The sequence below is a fragment of the Oenanthe melanoleuca genome, chromosome 1, assembly GCF_029582105.1.
Source record: "Oenanthe melanoleuca isolate GR-GAL-2019-014 chromosome 1, OMel1.0, whole genome shotgun sequence".
Classification (NCBI taxonomy): Eukaryota; Metazoa; Chordata; class Aves; order Passeriformes; family Muscicapidae; genus Oenanthe; species Oenanthe melanoleuca.
In genome coordinates this window covers 38658208-38679123 of record NC_079333.1, presented here as the reverse complement: position 1 = coordinate 38679123, position 20916 = coordinate 38658208, and the positions used below count along the sequence as shown (strand labels likewise).

The window sequence follows — 20916 nt, the reverse complement described above, 5'->3', positions numbered from 1 at the left end:
AGACTCCAGAAAACCTAGCAGAATTAAGTAACAGCTAAATATGTATTTGGAATCCCTGTTACATTTCAGGTGTACTTTGTTGATTTCTAGAATTCAGCTGCATATGAATAACACCATAAGAGGAAAAGACCACTAATAAAATTTGGAAAAAATTAAAAACAAAAACCAAACCAAAACAAAAACAACACAGAAGGGCAAAGAATGGCAGGTCAAAACCATTATAGTTCATCTTTAAGCAATTTTTAAAAAATTCTTGATATTCGTTAATTAACAACTGTCAACATTCTTTGGTGATGGGTACAGCTAAGTCTGTGGAAGTGCAAATTTTGTTTTATGTTTATTTATTACTTTATTATGCTATACTGGGCATTTTTATTGCTAGATTTCTATTATTTGGGTATTTGTTATGATTTCTTCCAGAATTTTCTTTATGCTGTTAAAGCAATCTTTAGATTCCCTAGTGATGTTCAAGCAACTTATCCCACAGTTTAACCTCAAAAAGTATATACAGATCATATTTAATCATGGAAAATTAGAAATTAACATCCTTAATACCTTGATAGCTATATGTTCTATTATCATGTGAGACTATTAATCACACTGAATTAATCAATAGAGCGAAGATAGACAAAAAATTCAGTTCACTGGGACACAGACTACGAAGACATGGAAAAAATCTGAAAGTCAGTTATGTGAGAATATGGTCAGGCATACCAAACTCTGGAGGTTAAACTAATTTGCTCTAATGGAACTTAGTAGAAAGTATCCTCTGATGCCTGAAATTGTCCATGTTTGCTGATTTTTTAAAACTTTTGTTTGTTTGTTTGTTTGCTTTTTTTTCATTTTAGGTTTTTTTTTTTCCCTCTGGAAATTTTACTATTGCAAAGCTAATATGCAGTATCTGCACAGAGCTAAAACAAAGAATTACATAATTCATGACATTATTACAGTAATAATGTTAAAGTTAACATATTTTCCAAGGACATAACAAAGATAAGAAGGATGAAAAAGTATGAAAAACTGGCATAAAAATCTGTGAACTTGAAATAGCTGTCTTATGCTCTCAAACACCAAATGTTTATACTCCCTAGGTTTCTATTTACTAAATTTGAAAAGACTTTTTGTTGTTTTTATGAGTCAAGACAATTTGCTGCTCCCAATCAACATCCAAGCCTGTGAAGATACAATTTAACAAAGCTGTTTATTATTTGTAAACAGCTACTAAATAATTCCTCAAAGTTTGTAATGCATTAAAAGGCAGTTAATGAAATTATGCATGTTTTTTTATTTCCTGCTAAAACTTTTTATCTCCTTAGAATTTTAGGGTGTTTTTATAACCCAGCTTGAAGTGAAATTGAATTATATGAAATGACTGATTGTCAAGGACATCTGAACAAATGAGGTATTCATTTTATTCAGAATTCATCGAAGGATTTCTTGATGTTTTTATTTAATTTGCTTCATATCAAGCAGCTAAGTTCCCCTTTGAGACACATCACAGAAGAAATAAAAGATTAATAAAATCCCAGCAAGTTCTTACAATCTTGCAGAGTTTGACAGAATGCCTTGACATTATTCCATTTCATTCTCATAGATAAATAGAGACCAGTGCTGTCATTGAAGAGCCTTTTGTCACAAGCTGTCTAGTCCCCTGGGCATAGGTACTGTATATACATCAAAATCTAAGAATGATGATAAATAAATCCATTAGAGTATTTTGGAGCTAATGATATATATGTTTGGAGAATAGTGGCTGTATAAATTGTTTTATTTATATAGAGCTATTTGTAAAGCTGTTTAAAACCACAAGCTCTTCCTGTGGTTTCTAAGAAATGTGCTGACTGCTTAGGGAAATGTCAGTTGTGATGCCAACCATTGGAACAGAGAAAGATATAGTATTTTTAAATCTAAGTGAGTATTTGAAAAGTTCAAAGTAATTCAAGTAATTTTATGACAAAAAAAAGCTTAAAAAGCCATATTTAAAAACATGTAACACAACTCAGCAAACATAGAGCTGAGTATATTTTCAGGTAATTTGATGTTTGTTTTAATGTCATTTTTAAATTCTCACTTCCCTCTTGGAGTCTATTCCCAGCTGTTTCTTTCTTCATAAATTACTTTAATTTCTTTAACTAGGTAGCACTACTTTTCAGAAGTTATTCTGTATTTTGGCACATAATGAATGCATACTTTACAAAGGTTTTTATCACTTTAGTTTTTAAAAAACTAGCTAACTAGATAGATAGAGAGTTTTTAAATGGCCCATATTATTGCATTATGTGGAGGAGGTAGAACCAGACAGATGTCCCAAACAATATGATTTAGCAACCACTATTTTCCTTAACAACTTTTTTCAAGATAGGTTTATGGAGATTGACTGCAAAGTTAGGTAGAGAGTTGAGGTTTCTTCACTGAGAAACTTGCTCAGTCACACAGACAGCAAGCAATTCTATGGCAAGCAAGGAGCTTTTCATAAATACCAACAGATTAAAATTAAGGCATGGAAGTCTAGTAGAAATTCATGTGTGTGAAAAAACGAGTCAGGAAACTGGGAAATTGTTGAGGAGCTGTTCATCTCTGTGCAAAACTTCCCAAATACTCCAGCACGGTTCAGAAGGTTGGATTATCACAGTGGTTTGACAGCCAGCCATGAAACAAAAATTTGCTGGAGGCTGGTATTTACTATCCACTTGACATTTAAAAAAATCTGCAGAGTTTTCCTTCATAGATTTTTTTTTTTTCTTAGCTCAGTGATGTAGACTGCTGCCTTTATCCTTATTTGCTCTCTAAATTTCTTACATTGAATTTCTTGTGTGCCTAAGTACTGTCAGTACAAGATAGATAATTGATCTGCTGAATATCTGCACAAGATGGAGCCAAATAAAAGCATGAAGAAATATCATAAAGAGTAAATAGAGTAAGATATGAATAATAAATTAGACAATAAAATTCCATTTTTTTCAGAGTCTAAGGATATTAAAAAGGCAGTCTATGTTTGGGGGTTTTAATTTTGGAAAAAAAATAATTTATCAAAAAGATTAAGTTCACTCTGTTAAGTCAGTAAAATTAAACATCTGAAACAATATTTAACATAGGTAAGTACTAAACTAGCAAAAGAAAATAGGAAGTGATAAATTAAAAGAGCAGCTTTTTGCTGCAGAGGCTACATGCTATGCAGAAGGAAATTTAAATTCGCTACAATGAATAAACATTAGCTTAATTTCATTTTAATTGTTCAACATATTTTTAATTTACTCTATTAAAAGAAGTAATCTGTGTTTAAATCCAGATTTTGTACTGTGTCTGTAGCATAGGACTACTATTCATTCAAGAAAAAGCTATAGGCAAGGCAAAAGAAAACTCTCATAAGTTTCTCTTTCTCTCTTTGATTTATTTATGTAGGTATGGATTCACATGTGCTGAATTGCTGTGAGAAAGCATAACTGAATGTGGAACATCTTGGAAAGAAGGAAAATATTGGCCATTTTCTCTCTTCCTTTGAGACAAGGCAGAAGAGATTGACACCCACCTCCCTGCAAGCTCCTTTCTGGCAGCTGCAGAGTGCTGGGTCCCCCCTGAGCCTCCTTTTCTCCAGGCCAAACACCCCCAGCTCCCTCAGCCACTCCTCATCAGTTCTGTTTTCTAGACCTCTGGCAGCTTGACTGCCCTTCTCTGGACCCACTCCAGCAGCTCAATGCCTTTTCTTCAAGTGGGGGGCCCAGAACAGGACACACACTGGAGCTGTGGCCTCACAGTGCTGAGTACAGCAGGACAATCATCCCTGCCCTGCTCCTGCTGCCACAGCACTGCTGCTCCAGGCCAGGATGCCATCGGCCTTCTTGGCCACCTGGCCACACCTGGATCATGTTCAGCTGCTGTTTGCAGCACCCCCAGGTCCTTTTCTGCCAGACAGCTTCCCAGTCACTCTGTTCCCAGCCTGTGGCGCTGCCTGGGGCTATCATGACCCAAATGTGGAAACTTGGATCACCTTTCTGTCCTTATGGTAGATGGGCCTCATATTTGCTGTTTTCCAGTCAACTAAGACTTTTCTGGATAACCAGGACTGCTATTAAATGAGAGTGGCTTTCACCAGCTCCCTCATTACTGTTGGATGCATCCCATAGACCTGTGGGTATCTAATTGGCATTAACCATTCCCTCCTGGATTCTGGGGGTATCACACAACTTCCAGCTCTGGGAGTTTTTTGGTTTTGCTATTAAAGATTGATGCAGAGAAGGCACAAGTATCAGACTTTTTGTCATTCTCTGACACTGTGACACACTCTGCACCCAGAAAATGATGGAGATTCTCCTCCACCCTCCTTTTGCCGCCAGTGTATTTAGTGAAACTTTTTGTGTTGTCCTTAATCACAATGGCCAAATGCATAAACAGTCTCCTGGCATCCTGCAGCTGCTCTGTGTGCCCCATGTGGCCAGTCCCCTGTGGATGTCTCAGGTGCATCAGAGTATCAGTGTGGCAGTAGCCACTTGGGTTGAGGCAACTGAATGGAGCACTAAGGAAACAGACATTGCCCATAAAGGAGATGTGCTTCTCTCTGTCAGTGACAGAACATTAGAATAGCAAGGTGGAGTAACTGTTCTAAACAAAATACACCAAGAGGTGTCAGTCTGCACCTCAGCCTTCTCAGATCTAAATATTCACACTGCCTGAATGTTTTAAAAGAAACTGCCTGCATGAACAACTTTGCCAGTTGCCACAGAAAATGCACGCATATACTGAAAAACAATGAAACCATGGTTCTTATACTAATTAGAGTATTTTTACTTCGGCATTTTTCATTCATGTAGCAGCCAGAAACAGTGCTTTTCTTACCATCATTTCTCAGTGTCAGAGGAGTAGGAGGACTCAAAACTCTGGCATTTGTCACTGTGTTTTTTACCAGGCATATGTAGCTGCCAACATCGGATGTTTGCACCTTGGATATGTAGAGATTGCCTGTCTCCTGAGAGATGAAGCGCCTGCTGTCTTCTGCCACAAAGGATGGGAATTCATTAAATACCCAGCTATAGATGATCTCTAAAAGAACACAGAGAGAAAATAAGATAAAGTAATTGCAGAAACAATACTCAGTCATGTTAATAGACACACTAAATTAAGGTTTGTTAGCTTTATTTCAATATATGGGGGTAAAAAGTTAAAGATTTTAAAAACATTTTATTTGTTTTGTTCAGAACTGAAGAGAATATTTTTTCTCCTCTTGGGGTTTTGGAAATGGCATAAATGTTGAATCCAAAGTTCCTTGTGAAGGCAGATTTAGTTCAGGTGAAATAATTGAATTATTCAGCAGACTCAGAAAACAGCAATAAGATATTAGATAATACCCTTTTCTAGTCTTTTACAATAATAGTTATATGCAAAGAAAAATATCTAATGATAATATCCAAAGAATTATTTTCTCTACTTGTTCAGATTTGCAGGGAAATATATCAAGATGATTCCTACAGAGCTATGGATGACTTCTGCAAGTGTATACGTATAAACAGGTTTCATTCTGAATGGGTGTTTTTATAATCACTAGTTTGTAGTAACTGTTCAACCTACCTTGTTAGGTAAATTACTGCCTTACAGTTCTATCTTTGCTTCCATAGTTCTATCTTAGTTCTATCATCATTGAAGAATTTCTTAACCCTCCATTTATGCAGCTTAAATCCCTATGATCAATGAATAATTCCTTAAACCAACTCTACCAACTAACCAGTGACTTTTAAAAATAGCAGTTAAATCAAGTTCCTTGGTTTTTATTTTTATCCCATGAATCATCTATTCTATTTACCTGAACATTACTTTTCCCTTTATACTCATAATAATTAGCTGAGGAAAAAACTGATTTCCTATTACTCTGTATGAGATTATATCATGCCTTAATAAAAACCTAGATTCATTTATGTCTCAACATTAGAAATATCAGTAAAGTTAATGAGGTTCTGATTTAGCAGGATGTTCCTTGCAGAGAATTATTCATGCGGAGTTTCACCAACTCCAACTTTAAAGTTTATGTATATTTCTTTGCACATTTTTCTCCTTTTGAACTTCCATTGTTTCATTCTTTTTCACACTTTAAAAAAATATTGTTCACCACTTAAATGGCACATTTGCTGTAAGGTTATTTGTTCTGTAATCTCCCTCCTGCATAGTCTTCAAAAACCTGGCTTCAAAATTAGAAAAGCTGAAACTAGTCCAGGAATGTAAAGTCCCCACTACTGCTCAAAGACGAAAACTGCTCCACTGGTATAACAAATTCCAAGATTTTAGACTGAAATTTCTTATGTGACTACTCAGCTTCAGCAGCAACAGGAAGATAGTAATTCCAAGTATGCCAGTCTGGTTCTTTCATACTTTCATCCCCATGACAGCCCAAATGTTTTCATGATATTTAGTTAGTTCAAAGATGGACAGGTCAAAGGGGTGAGAGGAAACACCTCAAAATTTAAATTTTGCTATGTGCTTTGCTTCTAATGATAGGAGAGGAACTGGTACAGCTGCTCTTGTTATAAGAAGTGTGAAACATATTATATCCTAGCCAGGTGTGCACTTTGACTATAACAGTATAGAGAGCATTAGAAATTCCATCTGATTTGTCCTTTCCATCCTTATGCTGTACTGTCCCCTGACACCGTGGTGAGAAAGGAACAGAGAAGCACAATGACTGCTTTTTCAACCAATATAAGTGCATATAGTGCTATAAAGATGCAGTAACTTCTGAATCAATTTTTAGGAAGTTTAGTTTTAAAATCAGATGAAAATTCTCTCCTAAAATACTGATGGTATCAATATAAAAATGCTATGTTAAGGGACTGAACATACTTAGCTAACAGGAGGGGAAGATCACCTCAAAATCTCAAAATTGGGAATTAAACTGCACACATTAACTTTTTTGCTAAAATCTTTATTAGATTTATTAGTAATTCTGGTGGCTATACAGGACTCTAAGGAATTAAGGGCTCACAGAAACTGAGTGTTCAGATTTTCCTTCTTCTTCTGTTATGTTTCAGGCAAAATACTAATTATGTCCCAAATATATCTCTGAAAATTTTATTACCACATTTTGCCATAATGCTTTATCTGGCAAGAAATGATTCATGGCTGTATAAAATTCTACAAAGTGATGGTGAATACACAAGCTCAAGGAAAATACATAGGCTTTAACTGAAGACCTGTTACCAGTTCAAATGGAAAGCAATCAGTCTCACTAATTGCTCTGGTTTAAAAGCAGTTCAAACCAAATGCAAAACAGTCATCAGTATGGGTTCATTGGCAGTTCACACAGAAGAGAATTTTCTTCATTTGTAGCCTAAAACCACTTACAATTAATTATTCATTTATTAATTAGAATTAATACTGAGGAACAGATTTCAGGCAATAAATTTTTGGGCCCCTAAGGAAATAAAATACTTAGTCTTTGCCGGTGCTGAATCCAGGGGGATACTGTCATTTTGTCACTTTCTTAATTATTTTTGCTGTTAAAAATGGCTTGATGGATGAATGTGTACTGGTATAGGATACTGAGAATTCAAAGTATTTATGCTGTAAAGCTGTGCTAATCTGGTTTGTGGTTTTTTTTTTGGTTGTTTTTTTTTTTTTTTTCCTCTTTTGTGAACACCTCCAGCACCTATATTTCAGCCAGGAGCCCAAACTCTGAAAGAAGTGCTTAAAAAGTGTTATTCGTTTACTTCTTGATTTTTGTCAGCCCATTGACATTGAAAGAATTGCTACTATTTTTCATTTCTAAAATGTAAAACCCCAGGAATGCACTTTAAAGTACCTGAAGAATGCATCTGAATACTCAGATCTGGAATTAATCTGGAATTCTTGGTCTTCTTTGCAGGTGAAAAGCCCCTTAGACACTTCATGAGTTTTTTTCTCCTGTTAGACCTGGTTAATGAGTTCAGCAGATTCTTAAATAAAATTTTGAGGGGCATGTCCATACACTATGCATAGGCTTGAGTGCAAATACCTCAAGAAAATGTTGCAGACCAGTCAGAAACAATCACAGCTGGCTTGGGATCTGGGGACCCCACAGTTTTTTAGCTGGCAGAACTAGATGGATGATCTTGCAGGAGTGATTTTACAAAAGGGTGTTCACAGAATGACTGCAATTAAGGGAAAATGGGTGTAGCTTGACATTGATCCATTGTGCAAATATCTCACACTTCTAAATTTGCAGCCCTACAAGAGGATGAAGCTTGCATCGCTGTTCACATTCCTGGCCTGTGACTGTTTCTACTTTGTATGCCAGCAAAATTACAAGTTAGAGTTTGTAGAAAACACAATTGCTAGCAAAGGCTGGCCAAGTACAAAACCTGAGGGTTTGTTTTGTTTAGCTGGTTTGTTTTACTATCGGCAGGAATAAGCATAAGCCAATACCCAAATGATTGCACTGATATATTAAAAAAAAAAACAAAAAAAAAAAACAAAAAACCAACCAAACAAACAAACAAAAAAAAAAAAAACCAAAAAAAAAATAAAAAGACAATAATGGAGAATCAACATTTAAAACATAGCTTTCTCCCTGTAAGGGTGTAATCCATAGCACACACACAGTAACATATTCTGAAACAGCAGTGGATGTAGCTGTATGTCATAAGTCCCACAGGAGTTCAGCACAGGAGCACATGTAAACTGCAGGAAGAAAGGCCTTTAAATATTACCTGAAATCCTACCCTTACAAAATGGTGAAATGCTGGCTGAATTTTCAGGATTTCAAAACATGAAGTCTAAGACCAAGCAGATGACACCAGGTCAATTTGTACACAGTTCACTGCAGTTTTAACTAAATTTCCAGCCTGAATTTTCCTATAATGGTTTGTGTTAAAAGATTTTAGAACCAGTGTCATTTGGCTAAGCACAAATACAACCATCATTGCATTATTTTTAATAGGATATTAAATTCCAGAGATGCATCTCAAGCCAGACAGAAAAATAACAGACTGTCAATAAATTTTTGAGCTAAAAGTCAGAGCTATCAAAATCGAAAAAAATCAAACTAGAACTTTAAAATCAGAAAGTAATTTCTTTGGATATGCACCATATGAAGTCATCTGCTTTTGAGAAAAACTTAGTTAAGGCTTTTTCTGTGGTGTATACAATATGCTCTCAATAGGAGAAAATAAGTTTAAGACAAGAGAGAATGTTTGCTGAGTTTATTTTTTATTTTTATGCTCATATATTTTAATTTTAATATGACATCAATGGCAAAACGACAAAGAGGATGCAGAGTCCTTCCTGGAAATTACAGTTGTCTGCCAACACAAAAGAAAGTTTTCCACAGATTCTTTGCATCAACACAAACAGGAACAGAGAATAAAAAAATGGAGAAATTATGCACTATAGAACAGTTGTAAATGGGCATTTGTGTCATGGGCTGAAAAATTCTGCTACTAAAATCTCTTATATATAGTCCTGGTGTGAAAATTATATAAGTCATTTTGGTAACTGCAAAACTGATAGTTTATTTTATGAATGACCAACCTCCTTTACAGAAGGATGTCTCAAAGGAAATGTTTATCTTTTGTATTTGGAAAGCCTTCCTAATGTAGCCTTTCTAATGTCTAATTTGTTTCTGTATTTTATTAAGCACTTTTTATGAGGCTATATAGGTGAAAATCTGGGTCATTTGGTGATGAAATAGTGAGTTCATCTATTTCATGACAAAATGAATTTATAGTGTGAAATCTTGCTTACTGTCATTTCTTAAATGATTGTTGTAGTTCTATTTTCTCTGTTAAACAACACTAATTCCTAAACTGTCACAATGTGATGTACTTCCCATAATGGATGAAGCTGGAATACTGATGCATCAGCATCTTAGATTAGAATCTTAGTGATTTCAGAGATATTCTGATGCAGAAAATGTCAGTATTATGGTAAAGCAAAAGTCTTTCTGTCGTTGTGGGTCAGTATGAAATAATGCCTGAAGTACTGTAGAGAGGGCTGTGCTGAAGCATTCAGATAACACCAAATATTCACTCCTGTGTTTGACACTGCCTGAATGTTTCCCAGATTTGCTTCAGGGCTTTTCTCTTAAGGAATTGCTCCATTCATCCTTTTAACATGAGGTTTCTGGACGGCCTTTTCACCAGCCCTGTTAGCTAAGTAATATTTTGGTGAAAGTGGAGACATAACAAGAATGTTGTCATTTGAACTCTTTTGAGGACACTGAAAGCCTAAGTGTCCATAACACAGCTACATTTTGCCTATTCAAAGGCAAAGCATGCAAAATACCCATCCCATAATTGCACTTTTGTGGAGTTTTGATGTTTGGACAAGAAATAACTCCAGTTTTAGTCTTCTTTTTGTGATGCAGTGGGAGATCCTTTTGGAAAAATATATTTCTCTTCCTCCATTTAGGATTTGTTTTGATTACTCTAATTCCACAAGATGGCAGTACTTGATGAATAAATGGTACTGATGCCTGATAGCCAAAATCTGAGATAATCTGGGAGTTTTTGTAAATCTGAAGAAGTTTTTATTGCTATTTTTTAATCGATAAGTAAACCAGATAAAATTACACTTGAGATTACAGGCTGAATTTATGATACATAGCTACAAACCATGAAATTTGCAAGATGGCTTTGCTTTAGAATTTAGAATTATTCTGTTTAAATGAAGTAAACTGCAAAGAAAAATATAGGCCTACATCTCCCCTTCTAAAAATATAAAACCTAATTTTATATTAAGCCCATCTTTGAACTTTTTCCTCACAATTGCTCTTTGGATATTCTGTATGCTATCCACAGAATAAGGGTGCAATATGCAGTACCCTCTAATGATGGGGAACACTTCACATTAAGAGGGAAAGAGTTTTAACTAAAATGAATGATGACGATGTGTTGATCCTCCAGCCTCCCACCACAACCAGATAAATAATTGTGGTGCATTTCTTTGTGCTGCTATGATTTGTTGTCAGTGCTCATTAATCCTCCAAGAAAATATTTAATGAACATAATTTATTTGTTGCAATGTAACACACCCACATAGAGCAAACAGATATTGTCTATTTATCAGTTAGCAATGAAATTACTTATTTCCTTCTCTGGGGACTCTGTATCTACTGTTCACTTATCTGAAACACAGTTCTACCAATCACACATTTGTCTTTCTTCAGATTTAATTAGAGCGATAAATCTGCAAATATTTTCTTTCTTGTAATCACTCACACAGCTAATAACTAAAAATATTCTAGAAAAGGTAAATGTACTGTCAGGATTAATCTTGTTCTGGAGGATGCAAATATTATGTTGTTGTTGCCAGTGTAGATAGACAGTCAATGTAGTCTCATTTGTACTTTAATATGCATGAATGTAGCCAGCCATTGAAACATATAAAGACTGATGAAAGGTATTTCTCATGCATGCACTCTTTAAAGAGACCATATAGCATACAACAAAAAATACAGCTTTGAAAAGATGTTGGATTATCATGTGCATTTGATTGTCATTGGTATGATTTTCATATTGAAAAGAAACCAGAATGGTTTGTGTTCCAGAATGGGTCAAAATACTGTTATCAAGACCAGATATTCTCAGGTCACTCTTAAAGATTGTCCAGTGATTTATATTCCTAAATTTAGATTTTCACAATAACCTATTTATTTACTTGGATAATTAGATAGTTTTCCTATTTGTATTTGCCTATTTTTTTTCATACTGTTTGTTACCTATGTCAAATACAATATTGGAAGTACTGAAAATGCATTACTGGAAAGTAATATTAAATTTTTACAGCTACAGTGGAATACCATTACCACTGTCCATATCAAACTTCTGTTTGCAAGGCTGGGTCAGCCAAAACTCTTCAACTGTTCTTCAGAAGTCCTGATTTTTAATCATTTGCTTAATTTTATTATTTTCATTTCTACTGCTTTTCTACATCTTATAATGTAGGACTCAAAGCTGTACATCAACTCTATTGATCAGTGGAACAATAGTCACTCCACAGGTAGCAGCTCTCTTAGGATGTCCTAGAATTCTACTACTGAATTATCCATTCTACTAAGTGTCCTGTTATTTTTTGGAACTGCATTTTTCCAAGAAAAATTTTGTTTAATTACTTATTCCTTTTATTCTATTCATGTATTTGATCTTTGATAAGAGCAGTAATCTGAATTTTGTTGAATTTAGAGTCATTCCTTGCAAGCCATTTCTCCAATGCACTGATCACTTTTGATTTTCATTCTACGCTCTGCAGTAATTGTAACCTCTTGCAGGGGTAATTCTCAAATGCTAAATATGCCTTTCTTTCCTCTAGGTCACTCACACTTTCAAAAAAGTAAAATTTAATTTGATATATGTTGTCAGTAACCTTTTCATGTAAAGAAATGCTTAGACATACTTTAAGGTCATTTTACTGATATATATTTTTCTTTCATGTAAATAAAGATGTTTAAATGATGGAAATTTATAGGGAAAAAAAAAGCAGATAGGAGGAAAAAAAATGAATTTGTGATAATATTTAAAAGAATTTTTAATGGAAGACAGAAACAGAAAATCCTGAGAAAAAGGCAGAAAAACTACATAGAAATTTAAAAATTATTTTTTAAAAGCAATTAAGAGATACTAAACAATAACTCTGTTATTGATATTCATCTATATTTTAGGTAGGAATGGAAATCTATACTTATGTAGAAAATTCCTGAGTCCTCCATATAAATTGATGTTCTATGATGAACAACACACCAGGCAGTACAAATGCCACTATGCATTATTTGCTATGCAAAGTAGAAAAAAAAAAAATAGGTCATAAAGAACAATAAAGGTAAATAATGTAAATAATTAATACTAGAGGATCACTATTGAAAATACTTAAATATTCACAGCCAGCAAGACCAGGGTAGTGACCACCTGTATTCAATACTGCTGAGGCCACAGCTCCAATCCTGTGCTCAGTTCTGGGCCCCTCACTGCAAGAAAGACATTGAGGGGCTGGAGCGTGTCCAGAGAAGGGACACGGAGCTGGGGAAGGCTCTGGAACTGAAATTTTATGGAGTGTTTAGCCTGGAGAAAGTGAGGCTCAGGGAGATCATCTCATTCTCTAAAAACTGCTTGGAAGGATATTGTAGCCAGGTGAGAATCAGTCTCTTCCCCCAAGCAATAACTGAAAGCATAAGAAGAAAAGGCCTCAGGTTGTTCCAGGGGAAATTTGAAGTGGATATTAGAAAATATTCACCAAAAAGTTATGGAACATTGGAACAAGTTTTCAGGGAAGTGGTGAAATCACAAGCCCTGCAGATATTTTCAAGACATGCAGCCATGGCACTTAGGGTTGCTGAATTCAATGATCTTAAGGGTCTTTTCCAATCTAAATTATTCTATTATTCAGCAGAACAAACTCTGTCAAGCAAATTCTGTATTTTGGCTACAGATACTCACCAGTACTTCAATTACAATAGTATCAGTCTCTCAAGGAGTTTATGTTTCAGTTAAATTTCTTTTACTTACAAGAAAGAAAGCAATTTAAGTTTGTCCTTTTACACCTCAGTCACCTTGATTCCTAATGCCAGGAAAGATTAATAGCAGCAGACAGATTTAAATTCAGGCTTCTGTGTATAGAAATGAAAATAAAAGGCAACTAGGGTTCTAGTTTACACTTCAAAACACTATTTTATAGCAAAAATCACCAGTCTTTACATGTAGTTGTTGTCATAGGAATTGTACTGTAGAAACCTGGGTACTTGGGGTCTGTAGGGTTACCCTTGTATGACTGTACACACTGAACTTAAGACACAGCCCACTGCCTCTCTGCTTTATATTCTCTTGATAGAAAGTGTTTTTATATAAATATAAAGGTTTTTGCTGGGTCTATCTGCAGGTCAGTGTTTGGTGAATTCCACCATGACACAATATGATTGATGAATCTTTCATGGGCCTGCTTCTTTGGTCCTATAGTATTTATTATCCTAAGGTCTCCAATGAACAGCAGTACCATTGTCATCACTGTTATTTGAGAAAACTGAAGAAGGGGGAAGTCACTTTCCAGCAGTCCTGAATCAAGCCATGGTCAAACGGGTATCACCAGTAATACATAATTTTTAAAATTTCTAGCATTTGTTCCTCTCCTCACCAGCTCTTTTTAAATTCACAGGAAATGCCAAAACACACACAAAATCATTATAGCAAATGAATCCTTAGGCCATTTGTGGATGAACATTGGAGACAAGTAGCTGCTCCCTCATCCTCCCTCTGAATACGATTTTCAAATATTTGAAAAAAACCAAACAACAAAATAGCAGTATAAATCTCATAATCCCCAAGATTTTAAAGGTCTAGTGCTCAGCTCTTTCTTGGTATATTTTCTAGGCTTAAATGTACCAAGGAATGGATCAGCCACTACATTTTTCTGAACATAATGGGACTGGTGAACATATGCCTCAGAGAATAGCATAAAACCAATTTTATAGTCCATGAAATAAAATTTTTACATACTAAGAGTGATGGTGACAGATGACTTTTTCTACCTTAATTAAAAAATAAAGTGCAGACGAAGAAGAAGAAACATGTCACATTAGCAAATTGCCCTGGAATGCTGATATTGCTGTTCACCCGTGTTGTACAGATAAATCACGACAACTAACGTCGGAAGCAATAAATCATTTAAGGTGTAACAATGCTGAGAATGTAACTCCTACCTGTTTCTACATACAGGCATTACACCGTGGCATCCCTGCACACACTGTTCTGCCCTGCTGGAAACCCAGTGAACTGCTTCCACCCATCCTCTACTTGTCACGTAATTGTTATTGAGACATAATGTGCATCCTTCTGTTGTCTTGTTTTTATCCAAGACCAGTATCCCAGGATTATGTAGCCCCTCCTCAAACTCTTAGCAATAGCAAAGTGAAACATTATATATACATATGAAATGTCCCATTGCACATATGCATGGCATGGAAGAAGAAATCTCTTATTCCTTTTCTTTATTCTAAAGGAAATATCATTAATAAAATAATGCAAACAGCACACAGTCCTGCACTCTCTTCTGCTGACTCTGTGCATAGTTTTCAGAAGTCTTCTTTTTTTTTTTTCCTTTTTTTTTTTTAAATCAATTTTCATTTAGGAAAAGGAAAGAATGATGCCTGAAGATTTTCAGTTTTTTCATATATTTGAAGCTTTTTAGATTTTTAATATAGAGCTACACAACAGCAGCATCTTTTTACACTTTAGAATGGCAGCTTCCTTCTCTCACACATTATGTCCCACTCTTGAAATTCTGTTTGGTTTTATTTTCAAGGGAAACAATTTCTAACAAAAGCATCCTGTTCAGCACCAGAACTTGTGAGACATAACGAGATACAGGGCTAAGAACTCCAGTGGAGCAGGTCCAAGGGTGGGTTACCAGGACAGCTCTTCTCCCATTGGGTGTGCTTGTACATATATTAATTAGTTAAACTTACAAAAAATGTGAAAATTCAATCCTGTGTGTGCACATAAGTTTACTTTGTGTACCTGAAAGCTTTTGTTAAAAAACTGCCCTTTATGTTATGAATTTTAATATTATTTGGGAAGTTTTCCTTCAATTCTGGCAACAAAGGATCTGGATCTTGTAAAGTCAAAGCATCTAGATGGCAAATCAGTGAAATTTTAGTCTTTCTTTGATGTTTTCTTTATAGATCATCCACTGTTATCCTCTGTAAAAGAGGTAGTGGTTCTTTCTTCCTGCATTTGGTAGAGCTGGAAATAGACTCTTTGGGATTGGTTAGCTTGCTAAACTCCTGAAGGACTTTGTGGTTCTGCAGGAAAAGCCAAGCTGACAAATCCTTTATCAGTATTACCTAAACCCTTCTTTCCATTCTCCCTTCCTACTTATGAATTTTTATCCCTGCAGTCTCCTATAGGACATTTTCTCACTTATTGAAAGAGGAAAATAGGATGCAAATTAATGCTTCAATAAACCAATAAATCAAGTGAAATGTTTTTGGTTGCAGATTCTCCACTCTGGGGCAGCAGCATCAAAACTACAAGAATGGTGTCAAATGGCTAAAGAAGTCAGCACAATGATTTTAACAATATTGAAACAGAATGTAAGAACACAGGAGATAGAAGTGGGCAATCAAATCATCAGAATTAAGTGTGGTATTAATTCTTATGTTGTTAAAAAGATGGTATTTTGGTCATATAAAGTCACTTTTTCACTATTATTACTCTGGAAAAGATATTTTCTTGTCAGAAGAATGTACATGTGCTGCTGCACCGTGATTCAGATCTGGCTGTAATCAGAATGCCATCTGAACTCTTATGATATTATGCTTATACCTGTCCAGTCATTTTCTCTCTCAAAAATCCAAGCAATTGCCTTTAACATATTTAATGTTAAATTATAGCTACCTTCATGCCAGTTACAATTGCATAGGATAGTAAAAAACCCATTATATATCAATATATATATATATGTATGTATGTATGTATGTATGTATGTATGTATTTCTAAACAATTTCTATCTTCCCCTTTGAAAAAGAAAAATGCAAACTAGATATCCCAACTGCAATTGTTTTCATACCACTTAATTTATTTGGAACAATCTTCCTGAACTGATTAAATCAGGCTTTATGAAAATCTATGTCTCATTAAGTTTTGTATCATTCAAATGGTTGCAATTTCACTCATACTTATGAAATAAGGATTAACTGACTTCATTATATAAATATATTTATATATATAAATATATATATGACTATATTATTAGTGGAATCTGACAGAACTCAGATCAGTTCTGTCCAAAGCCTTCTGCTTCTGAATCAAAACTGGTCTCCTAACATTTACAGTGGTCATCTCTACCAGAATCGTCATTGAATTCAGCTAATCATGCCTAGTGTGGAAAGAATTTAATTTTCTGAAAACTCCCTTGTTGTCATCCTTCTTCTTTTTTTATTTCCTACATCCTTTAAGATGTCATCACAATGGTGATGGAGATAAAAATCTGGAATCCAGAACCTTAGAAGTAGATAGTTTCTCATTTCTTTTTCCTCTTCTGTTTCCTCTCCTTTCAGCAGTATGATAAGCGTTGTATTTCTGGCTTCTTCTCCTTAGTTACACAAATTAATGTGTGCATTCTCACTCTATTCTCTTCTGTGATATGGAGAGGTAATTAGGATTAATTAGGAATTTTATACCTTAAACAAAATGGGCTTTCTGATATTTAGCTAACTGACATGTATGTGAAATGGTGTTTTTCCAGGCATCAGCTCAGTAAAACGTGGGATCTAAACAGCGAGTGGGTTCTCACAGGAAGGTTACGGTGCTGGGAGAGCCCTGCAGCTCTGAGATGGTAACTGCTGTATGTTACATCTCTCTTGAATCCATGAACCTTGGGCTGCTGCTGCTTTACAAACTGTGTGACACTGCCACACTCTAGCTGGTACCTTTTCAACACGAGCTGTGGAAAAGCGGATGTGATAGCATGAACATCCATTTCTGTTAAACCTGGCAATGCTCTCTGGTTTAACCTCTAGATTAAGAGGTTCCTGTTAGTTATGTCTGATTTGTTGGGTCACATCAGTAACAAGCTCAACTTGTCTTGGGGGAAGAGGAGCTTGCCCACTACAGAAAGTTTTCATCATTGTCCCATTTGTCAAGCTGTGGACAAATAGTCACATACAGCTGGTGCCTGAGAGGAAACAGTGCATGAGCCTGAGGGCCAACTCACTCCACATATTTTTAAAATTAATTAATCTCTCATGCTTCCTCCCTCTTTTCTTGGTATCTCCTTCCACTTTGTTTCTCCTGAGCTGTCAGCTGGGGTAATATTTGCAGACAATACTGTGACTGTGAAACTGCAGCACACATCCCTTAAGCAGAGTCCTGTCAGGGCTGCCCCCATCATCCATTGTTTTGTGCTGCCTTAATTGGGCAAGGTCAACCATCCTCTTCTCACTACATTTTCATAGTCCCTGAGGGGACAAACAGCTCCAGTGAGTGATCCAGTGGATGTAGGGACATGAGACAAAATCTAGACTTATTTGTCCATACACCTACTATACAGACATTGTCTAGAATTTGGAGCACATGCAATCATTAAAATGCAATTAAAATATAAAAACTACACATTTCAAACAGACTCCAATCTGGCAAACACAATTTTTTAAATTGCTACCCTACAGAAAATTCTATAATTCCCAAACTCTTAAATTTCATATCCTCAGATGAATGCTTTCAACAAGATTGAGGAAGGAAACCTTAAAATGTGCTTCAGGGAAGTCAGCAGCAAAATTACTGGTCATGTATTGAGTAATGAAAAGACCATAGAAGAAAAAAGTTAATTGCATTTTTTCATTCCATAATGAAAACTACAGGCACAGTCATCAATCAGTTGCACAAATAAAGAGCACAGATTCTTATGTTGAGCAACATCAGGGGCCATGAACATTTTTTTAATGATAACACCCATGAAAATTAGCATTACTAGACATGAAAATTGCAAAAGTAGTCTAGCAAAAGTGACAAAGTAGATGATGCAGGAGTGAAATGTCTTTATGATTCTTCCAAGGAAAAATGTGACGTGTGAAGACATAAAATTACCCAATGAAATTAACACAGAATTAGGACATAATTATAAAGATTAAGGGTCTCTGAACTTGTCTTCTAATGTTTTGATTCACCCGTTATTGAAAGGCAAAATTTAAGGTTTATTCAAGTTACCCATGGAAGACCAGTCATCACAAGGCTATAATAAAGTCTAACAGGGAAATATAGGAGCCCTTCAACTAATGATATCTAATTCATTTGTTAGATACATGTGGCTCTCAAACAGAGGTTTTACAACATTCTGTGTAGATAATTTTTAAGTTATAGACATGCAAAGCAGAGATAAGAAAGTTGTCATCTTGCATTTTATATGTGACATAATAAGTGTTTATTAAATAAACCTTTCATTAAATAAACCTTTCTGTCTGATGCAGTAAGCAATTATTCTCTGCTACTGTTACTTTAGTGGCATATTTCTGACACCAGGCATCATACTCCTACTAGGAATTAAAATGAGTGAAGAACAAACTATGGCATGCTATTATGAGAAAAACAAAACAGACCTGAGTATTCTACAGTGCCCATATAGATCCCCTTATTACAGCTGGTGAAGTTTAGGTTATGAGGATTTAGCTTCCATTATAACAGAAATATAAGTAAATAATATAAGTAAAACTTATTCTCCTTAAAAAGGAGAAAAAACAACAATGATAAAAACCTCCTGACCCCCAAATATCAGTGTTTCTCTCAATCTCACTTTTGTTAGCAGAAGAGGAAGCATAGTGGAGTATTGGACAGTTCTACCTCCTCAGCAAGTCTAGCAGTTAGGAAGAGATGATAATTGTTTACAGTGAATGTGAAATGTTCTACTTGCCATCACCAGCTTCATACATATTGATCTCTAAGAACTAAGAGAAGTGATTAATAAGTTCTGTTTAGCTCATGAGAGAGTCATGGTTAGAGGCTTGACTTGTCCAGCTGTTTTGGCAAACTGTAAGTGACTTTGATAGGTACTTTGTAAGTGCTCTGATAGGTACCAGCAAAACAATTCTACCGATCTCAAGGCAAAAGTGGAGATACCACTTTCAGCAATATATTGGACTCCTCTGGAAGCAAATTATTCAGCTTTCTATGCTAAAGTTGATTTGAAAATTAAAATCTGAAAAAAAAAAAAAAAAAAAGAAAAAAGAAACAAACCCCAAACATATAATAGAAAAGAAACTGGATGTTACTTTACTGTTTAATACAGTATAAACCATAGTCAGGAAGAAATCTCACCTATATTGACAGGTTAACATGCTGAAGTGCAACCATTCATGCTTAGAGAGGGCTGGAACATTGAAAAATAAGATATTGAAGGCTTCCTGTGATTTTTAAGAAACTAATAAAGGCTAGATCTGCATATAGGTGTTGTGGACTGAAATGCCACTGTTGGGCGTCTGGATCCTGGGACTTAATCCACAACCTTAAAATAACCTTGTGACCTTCAGCTACATATAGACAGACATCTGAGAATTGTATTCCCAAAATCAGCTTAGTAAATTGAGATCCAGAGGGTGCATGGACCCCTCCAGAACAGAGTTTGCTGTGTACTACATGTAGAGATACCTGAGCCAATTGCCTGTAAACAAGTTAATAAGCACCCTGAGAGCAGTCCAGCCCAATTATAACCATCTTGTTATCATAACTAATTTGCCTGCAGAAGTCTACAAACCATTCTCTACCTGAATGAGGTGATTTGATGCCTCTCTTATTATTGCTGTGTATAATTTGTGCAGTGTTCAAACCAGGGGAGCTCTAAAGCTATATTGCACTTCAGTTGGACTTGGTTTCAAACTAGTAGTAAAACTGCAGTCCAAAGCTGCAGATTTAATGCAAATGCAGCTTTCAGATTCCTTTAGCAGACCCTTAACAGTAAGAAGTGATAGTTTTTTGTTTACTTCCAAAGTGGATTTCTGAGTATGTCTGAAGTACACACAAATAGGAGCTTAGAATGACTTAAAGTAACTTTATTTTGTGTGAGTTTCTCCAAATAATGAGGACCAAGACAACTGTGTAGGTAATAGAACAGGACAAACATTTCTAGGCCACAGCTGCAGGAATTTTTAGCAGCATGCCTGTTTAGCAAAACAGTATGCAGACATCCAGATATGGATGGGAAGGACTGTGATCCCCATGACACTGACATTAATCTTCTTTGATGAAACATTTCTCATTAAAAGTACAGTTTTATAACAGTAAAGGGGAGATATCAAAGATGCAGCTTACAGCACAGTTTCCAAACTTTGTAAAATCAGCTTTGCCCTTTAGAAAGTGATAAAAAAAGTGATAGTTTAACATCTGTGCAGCTGTTACATGCTGCAGATAGATTATGTAGCAGAGCTCCCTCCAGACGGCAGCATCCCTCTGAGGCAGGATGGAGCACACATCTGCCTTCCC

The 20916-nt window shown here is 35.5% G+C and overlaps 1 protein-coding gene across 2 annotated transcripts in view; it reads right to left on the bottom strand.

Moving 5' to 3' along the window:
• Window positions 1-20916, bottom strand: part of CNTN5 (contactin 5) — a 576470-nt gene that overhangs the window by 146483 nt on the left and 409071 nt on the right. For both annotated transcript variants that reach the window (XM_056493993.1, XM_056494003.1), the window contains exon 8: window positions 4834-5037. In XM_056493993.1, the coding sequence (XP_056349968.1) occupies window positions 4834-5037 (204 nt within the window). The remainder of the gene's footprint in view (window positions 1-4833; window positions 5038-20916) is intronic.